The sequence below is a fragment of the Delphinapterus leucas genome, chromosome 8 (assembly GCF_059928025.1).
Source record: "Delphinapterus leucas isolate spDelLeu-1000000601 "Yukka" chromosome 8, BTC_Dleu_Yukka2, whole genome shotgun sequence".
NCBI classification, from domain to species: Eukaryota; Metazoa; Chordata; class Mammalia; order Artiodactyla; family Monodontidae; genus Delphinapterus; species Delphinapterus leucas.
In genome coordinates, this window is record NC_143136.1 from 19,552,257 (window position 1) to 19,565,706 (window position 13,450).

Sequence of the window (13,450 nt, forward strand, 5' to 3'; positions counted from 1 at the left end):
GAAATGAAGGTCAGATTTACTACTTTTTTCCTTTTGCTACTAAGTTGCAGCCAGTAGAGATGGGTGAGGTCCGGGGTGGAGAGGGATGTAGGTGTGATTCTGAAAAGATAACTTGAAGGATCCTTGTGGTATTGGAACTGTTCTGTACCTTGACCTTGGTGGAGGATACACAAACCTACACATATGACAAACTGTACAGAACTTAATACACACACATGAGTACAAGTAAAACTGGGGATATCTGAAAAAGAGCAGTGCATTTTGTTAAGGTCAATATGCTGGTTGTATTCTTTTTTATTTTTTAAATTTTTAAAATTTTTGGCTGCATTGGGTCTTCGTTGCTGTGTGTGGGCTTTCTCTAGTTGCGGCGAGCAGGGGCTACTCTTCGTTGTGGTGCACAGGCTTCTCATTGCGGTGGTTTCTCTTGTTGCAGAACACGGGCTCTAGGCGTGCAGGCTTCAGTAGTCGCAGGATGTGGGCTCAGTAGTTGTGGCTTATGGGTTCTAGAGCACAGGCTCAGTAGTTGTGGCGCATGGGCTTAGTTGCTCTGCAGCACGTGGGATCTTCCCGGTCTGGGGATCGAATCCGTGTCCCCTGCATTGGCAGGCGGATTCTTAACCACTGAGCCACCAGGGAAGTTCTATCCTGGTTGTGTTGAAAGTGGAGACTCAAACAGATACTTGTACACCTGTGTTCAGACCAACACTTTTCACAATAGCCAAAAGGAGGAAACCACTCAAATGTCCATCAACAGATGAATAAATGAATGTGGTATATCCATACAATGGAATATTATTCAGCCTTAATAAGAAATGAAATTCTGATATATTGCTATCATGTGGATGAACCTTGAAAACATTATGCTAACTGAAATAAGCAGTCACAAAAGGACAAATTTTGTGTGATTCCACTTATATGAGGCAAATTTATAAAGACAGAAAGTAGAATGATAATTACCAGGGACCAGGGGATGAGGGGGGGAAAGGGGAGTTATTATTTAATGGGTACAGAGTTTTTGTCTGGGATGATAAAAATGTTCCAGAAACAGATGGTGGTGATGGTTGTTGGTTGTACAATAATGTGAATGTACTTAATGTTGCAGAATTGTGGTTAAAAGGGTACATTTTATGTATATTTTACCACCGAAAAAAGTGGAAAAAATCCTGGTTTTAATATTGAATTTAAAAAAAATATTTAATTCTATTTATTTTTGGCTGCATTGGGTCTTCATTGTAGTGGCTTCTCTTGCTGCAGAGCATGGGCTCTAGGCACATGGGCTTCAGTAGATGTGGCACGTGGGCTCAGTAGTAGTGGCTCGTAGGCTCTAGAGCACAAGCTCAGTAGTTGTGGCGCCCGGGCTTAGTTGCTCCGTGGCATGTGGGATCTTCCTGGACCAGGGATCGAACCCGTGTCCCCTGCATTGGCAGGCAGATTCTTATCCACTGTGCCATCAGGGAAGTCCCTGTAATATTATATTATATTAACATTTTGCAAGATGTTACCATTGGGACAAAGTGGGTAAAATGTACATGAGATCTCTCTGAATTATTTCCTACAACTACGTGTGAATCTGCAATTATCTCAATTTTTAAAGTGAAGGAAAAGTCTTATTGAATGAATATTATACTTTAATAAAATTGATTTTTAAAAAATCCACCAGGGAAATTCCCTGGTGGTTCAGTGTTTAGGACTCAGGGCTTTCACTGCTGAGGGCCTGGGTTCAATCCCTGGTCGGGGAACTAAGATCCCACAAGCCACGTGGCGTGGCCAAAAGAAAAAAAAAAATCCACCAGAGTCAGAGTCTCTGGAATCAAATGGCCTGGGTGTGAATCTTTCTTACTAGCTCGATGACTTGGGCAAGTTTCTTAGGCCCTCAGTGTCCTCACCTGTGAGGTAGGGGCGATGAAAATACCCCGAAGCATTTGTGTGAGGCCCAAGAAATGCGCCTAGCACGGCGCAGTTAGTTGCTTTTGTAAATTGGGTTCCAAAATGTCATTGGTCACTGTCAGTTCTTCAGAACTCCAAATACATTTTCTGTTAAAAACATTGATGCACGTGGTCGTTTAATCCTCATGCAGTGTAGCTCAAACATGGGGCATTTGTGATGATTAGATAACAAAGGATAGGGCTTCCCTGGTGGCGCAGTGGTTAAGAATCTGCCTGCCAATGCAGGGGACACGGGTTCAAGCCCTGGTCCAGGAAGATCCCACATGCCATGGAGCAACTAAGCCCGTGCGCCACAACTACTGAGCCTGTGCTCTAGAGCCCGCGAGCCACGACTCCTGAAGTCCATGCGCTTAGAGCCCGTGCTCTGCAACAAGAGAAGCCACTGCAATGAAGAGTAGCCCCGGCTCACTGCAACTAGAGAAAGCCCGCATGCAGCAACGAAGACTCAATGCAGCCAAAAATAAATAAGTAAAATAAATAAATTTATTTAAAAAAATAACAAAGGACAATTCTGATGCAATATATCTTAAAACAAAATGGGGAAATGATCAAACTAAACAAGAATGGTTTTTTAAAAACTTATTTTATTTATTTATGGCTGCGTTAGGTCTTCGTTGCTGTGCACGGGCTTTCTCCAGTTGTGTCGAGCGGGGGCTACTCTTGGTTGTGGTGCGCAGGCTTCTCATTGCGGTGGTTTCTCTTGTGGAGCACAGGCTCTAGGTGCGCTGGCTTCAGTAGTTGTGGTACGCGGGCTCAGTAGTTGTGGCTCACGGGCTCTAGAACACAAACTCAGTAGCTGTGGTGCACAGACTTAGTTGCTCGGTGGCATGTGGGATCTTCCTTGATCAGGGCTCAAACCCGTGTCCCCTGCATTGGCAGGAGGATTCTTAACCACTGCACCACCAGGGAAGTCCCCAAGAATGAGTTTTAGCGGGAATGCTGGTGTTGGGGAAACAGCAGATTTAATCAAAAGAAGGGAGGAGCACGACAGAGATTCAGAAGGTCAAATCTGCACCTTCCAAGGGCATTATCAGCCCTGTTTTTTAATTTTGTTGTCAAATGTCAAAATGTAAGACTCTCTTTTTAGGGCTCCATTGATCTATAGCATTGCTCTTAGTTTATTTGCTTGTATTATGGCTTCTGGTGGGAAGAAAAAGCGCAGAAACAGGCAGGCATTCAAGTATTTGCCTAACCCACTTCCAGAGCCTCTTAGGCTCCCAGACAGAGGGCAACACTTTAGTTGCGTTCTTGTCAGGACAAGACCATCTTGTCTTGAACCCCTTGCAGTAGCTCAGACATTCCATGCTCCCTCCCTCTCATCTCCATGCCTTGGCATATGTTGCTTCCTCCTCAAACAACTCTGCCTGGCAAACAGCCTCTCGTCATTCAGGATTCAGTTATGGTGTGACCTCTTCCAGGAAGCCTTCCTTGATTTCTCCAGGGCTAGACTGTATGCTCCCGTAGCACAATGCCTTCCCTGTCTACCCTGGCAATTCAAAGCACTGAAGCAGCTGTCGGTGAAAATGCAGTAGGGAATGGGGCAGTGTCTGTGTACCTGGGGAAGGGGAAAGACAGTGTACAGTCAACGCTACTCTGGACGGATCTAAAGCAGGAAGATGACTCTTCTCTGTTCTGGGATCTGTCTCCAGAGAGCCACCTCTGATCTATTTATCAGAGTGGATTCACATATGGCCTTGAGCCAGGCTCCCTGGGTCTAAATCCTGGTTCTGCCACTAACCAGTTGCATGGCCTTGACCTTAGCCTTTCCTTCATCTGTAAAATGGGTATAATAATAGAACCCACCTCATAGGGGTATTGTGAGAATCATATGACTTATGTGTAGAGGGATTAGAATAGTAAGTGCTGCATAGGGCTTGCTCTTATTATTACTATTCCCTTCCCTTTGCCTCCCTGGGTTCTCAACACTAGATCAAGTCGCATTAAACACTCTAATATCGCAGGTAGCGCTTTGCATGGACTACACTCACACATTCATCCACGGGAGCCTTGGCTGATGTCTCTTCCCTTCTGAAGGGACTCTGTGTCATGCAGGTGGGGCTTGGTCTTGATACCCCCACAGCATCCCCACACCCTAGTCCAGTGCCTGGCATGTCACGAGTGCTCAATCTTTGTTTTTTCTTTGTTCAGAGACATATATAGCTTAGGACTATGGAGCAAGGAGAGGGGGGTCATAGGAGTTCTGGGGACAAATGATACGATCTAAAAACAAACTGGTCTTGAAATGGATGTCACAGAGCAGGCAGGGAAGTGGCAGACTCCTTCTCAAGTCACCTGATGCAAGAGCGCTCAGCAGGGGCTTCCCTGGTGGCTCAGTGGTTAAGAATCTGCCTGCTAATGCAGGGGACATGGGTTTGAGCCCTGGTCCAGGAAGATCCCACATGCCGCGGAGCAACCAAGCCCGTGCGCCACAACTACTGAGCCTACGCGCCACAACTACTGAAACCCATGTGCCTAGAGTTCATGCTCTGCAACAAGAGAAGCCACCACAATGAGAAGCCTGCGCACCACAAGGAAGAGTAGCCCCCACTCGCTGCAACTAGAGAAAGCCTGCGCGCAGCAACGAAGACCCAAGGCAGCCAAAAATAAATAAATAAATAAATTCATTAAAAAAAAAAAAAAAAGAGCGCTCAGCAGAGGAAGGATGTCCGTGGCTTGGATGTTAACTGCCGTCCCCTCTTCCCCACTGCGGCAGAGTATCAGGAACTGGAGGGAACTCTCAAGATCTCTACGGGAACATTCTGGGTGCATTGGGCTGAGTCAACCTTGGTTTCAGTTCTCCATGGATGAGAACTTGCCAGGGCCTAGGAGGCCCTTCAAGACCCCGCCCTCTCTACCTTGAGATGACTGAGCACTTTCATCGTCAGCTTCTCCTTCATCACTCCCCCACCCCGCCCCGTGCCACTGTGCATCAGCCTCGCTGGCCTTCTGTCCCCAACATGCCATATGCTCAGAGCCTTTGCACTTGCTGTTCCTTCTGCCTTAAATGCTTTTCCCACAGCTCTTCACAGATCTGACTCCTTATCATTCACAACCCAACTCAACTGAGATGTCAGAGAGGCCCTCCCTGAAGTCTCCACCCTCAACTCTCCAACCTTGAGTCCCTTTCTATCCATGACTTGGCCTTGTTTTCATAAATGTCTGAAATTTCACATAAGAAATTATCTTTTGTGTTTATCATCTGTCTCTCCATGCCATCTGCAAGTGCCATGAGGCTAGGAACTTGGTCTCGTCCCTGCTGATCTCCCAGGGCTCAGAACAATCCTGACACATGGAAGGAGCCCAATATTTGTTGAGCTGATTGCCTGATTGAATGAAAAGACCTTATCCTCTAGAGCTGTTGCTGTCCAGTCTGGTAGCCACTAGCCACATGTGGCTATTTAAATTGAAATTAATTAAAATTAAAGTAGGGACTTCCCCAGTGGTCCAGTGGTAAAGACTCTGCCTTCCACTGCAGGGGGTGCGGGTTCAACCCCTGGTCAGGGAACTAAGATCCCACGTGCCATGCCATGCAGCCAAAAAGAGCTTCAGTTCCTCAGTCACATTAATCACATTTCTAGAGCTCAGTGGCCACATGTGGCTAGTGGCTACCATATTGGACATTGCAGATAGAGCACATTTCCATCATTACAGTCTTGTAGATACTGGCCCCTATTGTCCACTAGAGTGCAAAGCTTCTCTGGAGGCCCTCATCTCTTAGCTGGTGGGAGGAATGAATAGATTGAAGGATGGAGCCTGCAGGCCCATTACCATCTGCCTCAGGGGAGGGTGCCTCCTCTTTGTTACTGAGCTGTGGTCAGTATTGGGCAGGAACAAGCCACTGGCCAGAACTGTCATTAAGCAAGGAACCTAAAGGAGGTGATGATTGCCTTCCATCCTATTGCTAACTGGGGACCCTCCACGCAGTTTGGGGGTTCCTGCGTATAGTGGGAACCGGGAGGAAGGAGGTGGAGTGTGAGAGCTGGCGATGGGGTAGGGAGAGAGGGTTTGGAAAGCTTCGGGGGTGATGAGCAAGGTCAGTGGTGAACACATCGACTGTTTTTTTTTCTTTGGCGGGAGCGGGCAATTATGCTAGGTGGAATCTATAATGATTCTGTGCGCCAAAAGCCCCGTCCCTCCATCGCGGCTAACCTCGTGACTAAAAGTGGGGGTTTTTGGAATCCAACATCCAGGTTTGAATCCTACTTCCCACGTGTTTACTCTGTTACTCAATCTTTTCGTACCTCTATTTTTTTATCTGTAAAATAGTGATATTGATCATAATAACAGCTGGGAAGAAAGGCTGAAAATCGCTCGATAAACCCTGTTCACGGTTCCTATGCTAAGCCCGAGACACGAGACGCTGGTCAGAGAAGGATCCGGCTCACAGCCAAGCCTCGGGAGGGCCCCGTTTATTCCCATTAAAACCGCAGGCAGGAAAGCGCGCCTCCCGGGTGCCTCCCGCCCGCGTGCCGCCCCAGCGCAGTCCGGACGCCTTGTCTTCCTGCCTCACCCCGGCCAGCTGGGCCCCGGGGGAACGCCTTGCTGCCCGCCTAGCCCTCCTCGCCCTCGTGGCCCTCCGGCTCCAGCTCGTGGAAGGGGCAGGGCCGGTTGGAGGAACGCAAGGCCGGAGTGGGCGGGCGTCGCATCGCAAAGGGGCCGAAGTACTCGGCGGCGAAGGTGACCACATCGGCCGGCTGGTGTAGCAGCAGGAAGAGCAGGAAGTCGGAGATGAGCGCCTGGGCCTCGGGGTGCTGCCGCAGATAGCTGTTGTGGCTGAGACGGAGCTCCTCCTGGAGGGGTTCGAGCCTGAGCCGGACCCGGGACCCCCGCGCCCCAGGAGCTCCCCTCCCCTTCGCCCCATGGAGGGCTTAGGGACGCTGGAGTCCCCTAACCCCTAGGGATGATGCATTTCAACCGGGCAGAAAAAGTGATCAGTAAGGGTGGTGTGTACGCCCTGGGCAGGGGGATGGGGGGATGGGGACCTCAGTCTGGCTGCAGCCCCTCCTCACCTTCCGGTCCACGAACCTTGAGTAGAGCTCCATGTCCTCCTCCCACACCAGGGGTTTCTTCTCAAACACTGGGTGAGGCTCTATATCATCTGGGGGTGGGTGCGGGTGGGAGGAAGGCTGCGTGCCTATTCCGACCCCAGAACCTTCCTCAGATACAGAGGGATGCCCAAGAACACCAGTACTGGGCAGGCTCAGGTAAAACCCCAGGGTTCTGGCCATATGGGCGAAGTTGCTGGAGGGGGTTCCCAGCAAAATGATCGTCCCTGAATTGCCTTGGAGACAGGGGCTGGAGAGCAAAACTTCTCCATCTCATCTCGGGCTCTGATCCGGGGCCATGGCACACTCAATCCACCCATGCACCCTGGAAGGCTCCAGGTTTCCTCACCTCGCCTTCACTCTCCCACCAGCCAGGGGCTTCACTCACCCGCCTCCCTCAAGGTGGGCACCTTGGTGATCATGCAGCACCCCGGGGAGCCCACCTGGATCCTCTTGGCCAGGTGCCTGGAGTGCAACACAGAAGAAGGTGTGAGTCTTCCTAGACCAGCCCGCTCCTTTGAAGGGTGTTCTGGGGGCCTCCCTTTACTGCTGTCCCCCTCCTACCCTCCTCCACTTGTCTTTGAGTTCCAGGGTCCTGTTCATTTCTAGATCCCCAGATAATGTCCCCTGCTTTTCAAGCTGGGGACTCTTCCTACCCTGGAGATGTGTGCACGTGTGCAAGACTAAATTTAGAGGTGTGAGCGCTAAAGGAATCACAAGGGAATTCCCTGGCAGTCCAGTGGTTAGGACTCCGAGCTTTCACTGCCAAGAAACCGGCTTCAATCCTGGTCAGGGAACTAAAATCCTACAAGCCATGGGGCGTAGCCAAAAAAATTTAAAAAAATAAAAAGAATCACGAGCCTCCTGCTATGTGATACTCAAAATAGAAACAACAAGTTAAATTATGAAATAAGGAAAGCCCACAACGTTCTGATTACTTTTTTTTTTCTAGTATAGTGCTTCTGTCAATACTTCTTTGGAAATTTCAAGAAACAAATGCTTCTCCCTCTCCCAAATTTTCTCAGGATTTGGTGCCCGCACTTTGCTGGCGACAGCTTGGCAGTGTGCTGGGGTGCTTCTCCCAGCCTGCTGATTTTATCAAGTGCTGAGCTGTTCAGACTTGGGTGTTTTTCAGTTTTACACCCACACCTGTGGCAGCTGCTTTAGCGACGCCTTAGGCCCTGTGGAGTTGACCTTGACTTCCTCAGCCATTCAGGGCTCTTCGGTGAGGTTTGGGAGGCATTGTGAAGATCAGGAGAATGAATGAATATATGAAAAAAGGGTGAATGAGTGGATAAAGCAGGGGCGCTCAGACCTCAACAGCAAGTCTTCCTGGTGGTGTCCCCAGAAAAAGGACTCTCCCTTTGCCCCGACCCGGCCCAGGAGGTTGAGCTCCCATGCTCGTGCTCAGTACTGCCCCTTTCACCCCACCGTCAGTAGCTCACCCATCAGAGAGCAGGTAAAACTGGCAGGACACGGGGATGCCCTGTTCCGAGTGTACAGTCTGCTCCACAATGAACACTTCCACCTGCTGATGGCCCACCTGGATCGTCTGGGAGCCCAGGCCTTGCTGGCAGCAACCAAAATGAAGGGAGGGAGGTGAGGGGGATTCCCACCGGGGCCTCCCCGCACATCTCACCCTGGCCCTTCTCTCCAGGTTATAGCTTCACTGCTTGTTCACCAGTGATAAGCAGCCCTTGGCTGTCCAGACCCTTAGGCGCCCCAAGATTTGAGATGCACCCCCAGGTTAAGTTGGGGTTTTCTCATAGAGAGCCAGCTCCACCCTGCTCCTGCCCCAAGCTGTCCCCATGCCAGCTTCATGACCAAGTGCTTCTAGTTGGCAGATTCTGTAATAGGGATGACCAAGTAGGTGTGAGTGTGGGCGAGGGTGGAGGCTGGGCTATTTGTGGGGAGGGGGTAGTGGGACGCTGAGGAGGGACTAGACTGAGATTTATGGCTGCCTCAGGCCCGTGCAAGCTGCCCATTGTAATTTAAATTTAAATTCCTGGGGACTTTCCTGGTGGTGCAGTGGTTAAGAATCTGCCTGCCAATGCAGGGGACAGGGGTTCGAGCCCTGGTCCCGGAAGATCCCACATGCCGCGGAGCAACTAAGCCCGTCTGCCATGACTACTGAGCCTATGCTCTAGAGCCTGCGAGACACAACTACTGAGCCCGCGTGCCACAACTACTGAAGCTCACACACCTAGAGCCTGCGCTCCGCAACGAGAGAAGCCCGCGCACCACAGCAGAGTAGCCCCAGCTTGCCACAACTAGAGCAAGCCCGAGTGCAGCAACAAAGACCCAGTGCAGCCAAAATAAATAAATAATTAGAAAAAAAATAAATCCCTGTTACAGCAACAGGGAGAAAACTGCTAACATAAGAAAAACATTTCAAAGAAAATTGGGGGGAAATGGTATGTGCCTCTTTGTATCAAACACATTGCTGTTTGTCATGTTTGTGATAGAAAAGACGAGAGTGTCATTTACGAAGTTGGTCAAATCAGCCCCCAAAGTGTGTGTTCAGAGGCATGGCTTCAAAATCACATATCACAGGAAGTCCTAGGTAGGTTGATGATGAAAGTTTAGCCAAAATAAGAGAAAAATAAGAAACACCCTTAAGGGTTGAGACATAATAAAATAATTTTTAAGTGCAGTTGGAGATGTTGCATTTCCTGATCTTAAAAAAATATGTCTTTAAAAGTGGCGCCTGTGGGGCTTCCCTGGTGGCTCAGTGGTTGAGAGTCCGCCTGCCGATGCAGGGGACGTGGGTTCGTGCCCCGGTCTGGGAAGATCCCACATGCCGTGGGGCAGCTAGGCCCATGAGCCATGGCCGCTGAGTCTGCGCGTCCAGAGCCTGTGCTCCCCAATGGGAGAGACCACAACAGTGAGAGGCGCGTGTACCGCAAAAAAAAAAAAAAAAGTGGCCCCTACGATGTTTATTTTTCCTGGACTGACTTTTGTGCAAAAAGCGTTGCTTTCTTCCACTGCTCCCAGCTTTTGGTCCTTCTCGCTCACGCCACTTGCCTCACACTTGGTCTTCCCTCTAACAAATGCGGTCTTGCTTTCTCTTGCTCTTGGAAGTCTCACCCCCACGCCCTAGGTTTATCCCCACTCCACCCCCTCTTCCACTCCACAGAGCTGTCTTTTCTCCCAACTCAGCATTCTCCTTGCCCCTTCTAGTTCACCCCAGACCAATTCCCCACCCAGGGAAACCCCTCACGTAAGTGGAATAGCAGAGTTTGCCCTCGGTGTCCAAGGCCAGGAAACGGGCGTTGCTGGGCACTGTCTGCCTCCAGGCCATCACCCTCAGCAGCACCAGGTTGGCAGCCTGGGAGACGAAGCCCGCAATGGAGTGCCAGGGGAAGAAAGTCACTTCGGTCTTCACTTCCTGTTCAGGACAAATCTGGGTCAGGGACCTTGAGCCAGGAAGTGGAGGGAGGTTGGGCAAGACAGGTGTTGAGCATATGGTCCAGTCCATATGGTCCCTAGTCCAGGCTCCTGGCCTGACACCATCTGTCCCCTGTTCCTGGTTCCAAAGAGGATGTAGAGTATGGCTCCCACCTGGCTCTCATCCTTACCTCACCCTCCTTGATGATTCTGGTCACGGCCAGCTGATCATCCTGCTTCAGCAAACTCATCTTCCGTTCCATGGGGAGGGCGTGGAACTAAGGGCCAGAGCATGGAGGGGAGAACCAGGGACTCACGGGATCGTATACGAGCGAGATCCCCCAGAGGTCGCCTTGTTGTTTCTCCTTCATAAATGAGAAAACTGAGGGGAAATTTGGATAGAAAACTTTCCATATGTGGTCAAGGCTGGGTCCCCAGGAGGTACCTTGATGAACTCCTTATTATGTTGTTCCACAACCTCCAGTTTCCACGAGAGATAGCCTGGGGGGAGGAGGTGAACACTGCTGTCACCGGAGACAAGGCTGGAGTTTGCAGGAAGGGAGGCGGTGGCCCCGGCTGGAGGACTCAGGTGTAGGGTGGTCCGAGGGAAAAACTAAGGCTGTGATTAACTTCCCTGTCACCCCCCGTGTCCCACGCACTCTCTTTGCCTCGTTCTAGTACCAAGGTGAAGTCAAAGCGTTGGTCCTGAGTGAAGGTCCTGGGAGTTGGGGGGTGGGAGGGGGAGGGCAGTGGAGGAAGGGTGGGGGTAGAGGGTGTCAGGCAGCAGGAACTCTACCCAGAATGGAGTTTCCGCAGAGTATTTTGTCCATGAAGCCGCGGCTAAAGGCATGCACAAATGGGAAGTACGCCGTGACACCAAACTGGTCTTTGTATTTCCCTCTCTGCACCTCAATGGTCAGCTCTCCCTGAGGCTCCCCTGTGTCCGAGACCATGACCAGAGTCTCCGAGAAGAATAGCGTCAGCAGCTCCTCTTGCCCTGGGTGTGTGAGGGTCCCGTGGGGACAGTTAAAGCCCCAGCTCCAGCTCCTAGGTCTCAACTCTCGGACCCCCCCGCCATCAGTGCGCCCACAGTCTCCACCCACTCCCTCCACATCCATGTCCCCCAGGTGGCCCCTGCCTCCCCTCCATTGGCCTCTACAGCAGTCGTAAGGTGAAGGCTCCCCCGCCCCAATCCCCACCAGTCCCTACCCACACCGTGTCCCTGGGGTCTTCCCTTGAAGAATATCAACTAACGGGCCTCACACCCTTTGTGAGTCCCAGGAGAATCAAGGCTGAGAGAGGGGGTGGCCAGGTCTGGGCTTTCTCTCCTTTCTCCCGTCCGTACTTTTGCCCCCCCCCCCCCCCCACTGCCCAGGCTCACGGAGGGAGTTGAGGAAGTTGATGGCTTCAGCATTGGCCTCTGGGGGTGGCAGACTCTCTTGGGCTGAGGGCTGGTGATCCTTGGCTTTGAAGCCTAGGGAGGGAGGAGAGGTTGAGACGGCAGATGGCGGACCCTGGGAAGAAGGACAGGGGTGGGGCAGGGGTCCCAAGAGCAGGATCCTCCAAGGCCACCCCAGGGTGGATGATGAGGGAGAAGATGCCCCACCCCTTTCCAGGTCCCCACCCCAAATTCCTCAGCCCTCTTCTCACCTTTGGATTGAACTTTGGAAGACATGCTGCGTCCTGCTACCCAGTTTGTATCCAGCTGTCTCCATGGCAACTGGGAGCTAGCTACCACCTCTTAAAGGGCCATCAGCCCATTTCACTAAACACCCAGACCTTGGAAGAATTGGTAGGAACTGTGGCTTCTGCGGCTCAGTCCAAGCCTGAGGTATTGTCCAGCAGAGGGAGCATTTGACATTCTTAGGAGGCAGGGGGGATGACATGGATCATTAGAATGACCTTACAAGTGTACTTTGAAGTTCAATTCTTACTGGGATTGTAAGTAGAACCAAAATATTTTTTTAAAAACCTTAAATTTTACTATATTTATATGTTTACGTTTATTAGATTGCATTAAAAGTACTTGGGAAGCTGGTTTGTCAATTTATTAAAAAAATTTTTTAGAGAATTATTTTTACTTATTTTTCCCAATCAATTGCTTTTGACAATTGCAATTGCCACTGGGCAGTCCAGTGGTTAAGACTCTGCGCTTCCACTGCAGGGGGCAAGGGCTTGATCCCTGGTCGAGGAACTAAGATTCCACATGCTGCCTGGCGAGGCCAAAAAAACCCAATCAATTGCTTTTAAAAAGGAAGTAGAATATATAGAATGAATAAATATGGCATAAACATATTTATAGCAGTTTTAATTTTGTAAAGAGAACCAATTATTAATTAAAGCCCCCTTAAAAGTTAGTAATAACATTAGATAGATTTATGATTAGAATGATATGACTAAGTTGAACTTAAAAGTTTTAAAAATGCTTATGTTTTAAAATTTGCATTTTAAGAAATTGAGTTCTAATTTTTTTTAAAATTTATTTATTTTTTTTATTTTTATTTTTGGCTGTGTCGGATCTTCGTTGCTGTGTGCAGGCTTTCTCTAGTTTTGGCGAGCAAGGGTTACTCTTCGTTGTGGTGTGCAGGCTTCTCATTGCGGTGTCTTCTCTTGTGGAGCACAGGCTCTAGGCGCGCGGGCTTCAGTGGTTGTGGCACTTGGGCTCAGTAGTTGTGGCTTGCGGGCTCTAGAGCACAAGCTCAGTAGTTGTGGCACACGGGCTTAGTTGCTCCGCGGCATGTGGGATCTTCCTGGACCAGGGCTCTAAACCGTGTATCCCTGCATTGGCAGGCGGATTCTTAACCACTGTGCCACCAGGGAAGCTCTGACTTCTAATTTTTAAAAGCCAAAATGAATTCTGCACGTGAACCACCGCCAGTGGCATTAAGAAAACTCACAACTAGGGCTTCTCTGGTGGCACAGTGGTTGAGAGCCTGCCTGCCAATGCAGGGGACACGGATTCGTGCCCCGGTCCGGGAAGATCCCACATGCCGCGGAGCGGCTGGGCCCGTGAGCCATGGCCGCTGAGCCTGCACGTCCGGAGCCTGTGCTCCGCAGCGGGAGAGGCCACA

General features: G+C 50.3%; 1 protein-coding gene across 1 annotated transcript; it reads right to left on the reverse strand.

Moving 5' to 3' along the window:
* Positions 1 to 5,934: 5,934 nt before the first annotated feature.
* On the reverse strand, positions 5,935 to 12,007 carry CATIP (ciliogenesis associated TTC17 interacting protein; the record flags this gene model as incomplete). Its single annotated transcript, XM_022568307.2, is given in 9 exon segments — positions 5,935 to 6,737; positions 6,957 to 7,045; positions 7,381 to 7,457; positions 8,438 to 8,562; positions 10,213 to 10,380; positions 10,571 to 10,657; positions 10,825 to 10,880; positions 11,176 to 11,376; positions 11,761 to 12,007. Coding segments are annotated over 9 exon segments (1,422 nt in total), but the record flags the coding sequence as incomplete, so codon positions are not given.
* Between the last annotated feature and the right edge of the window lie 1,443 nt (positions 12,008 to 13,450).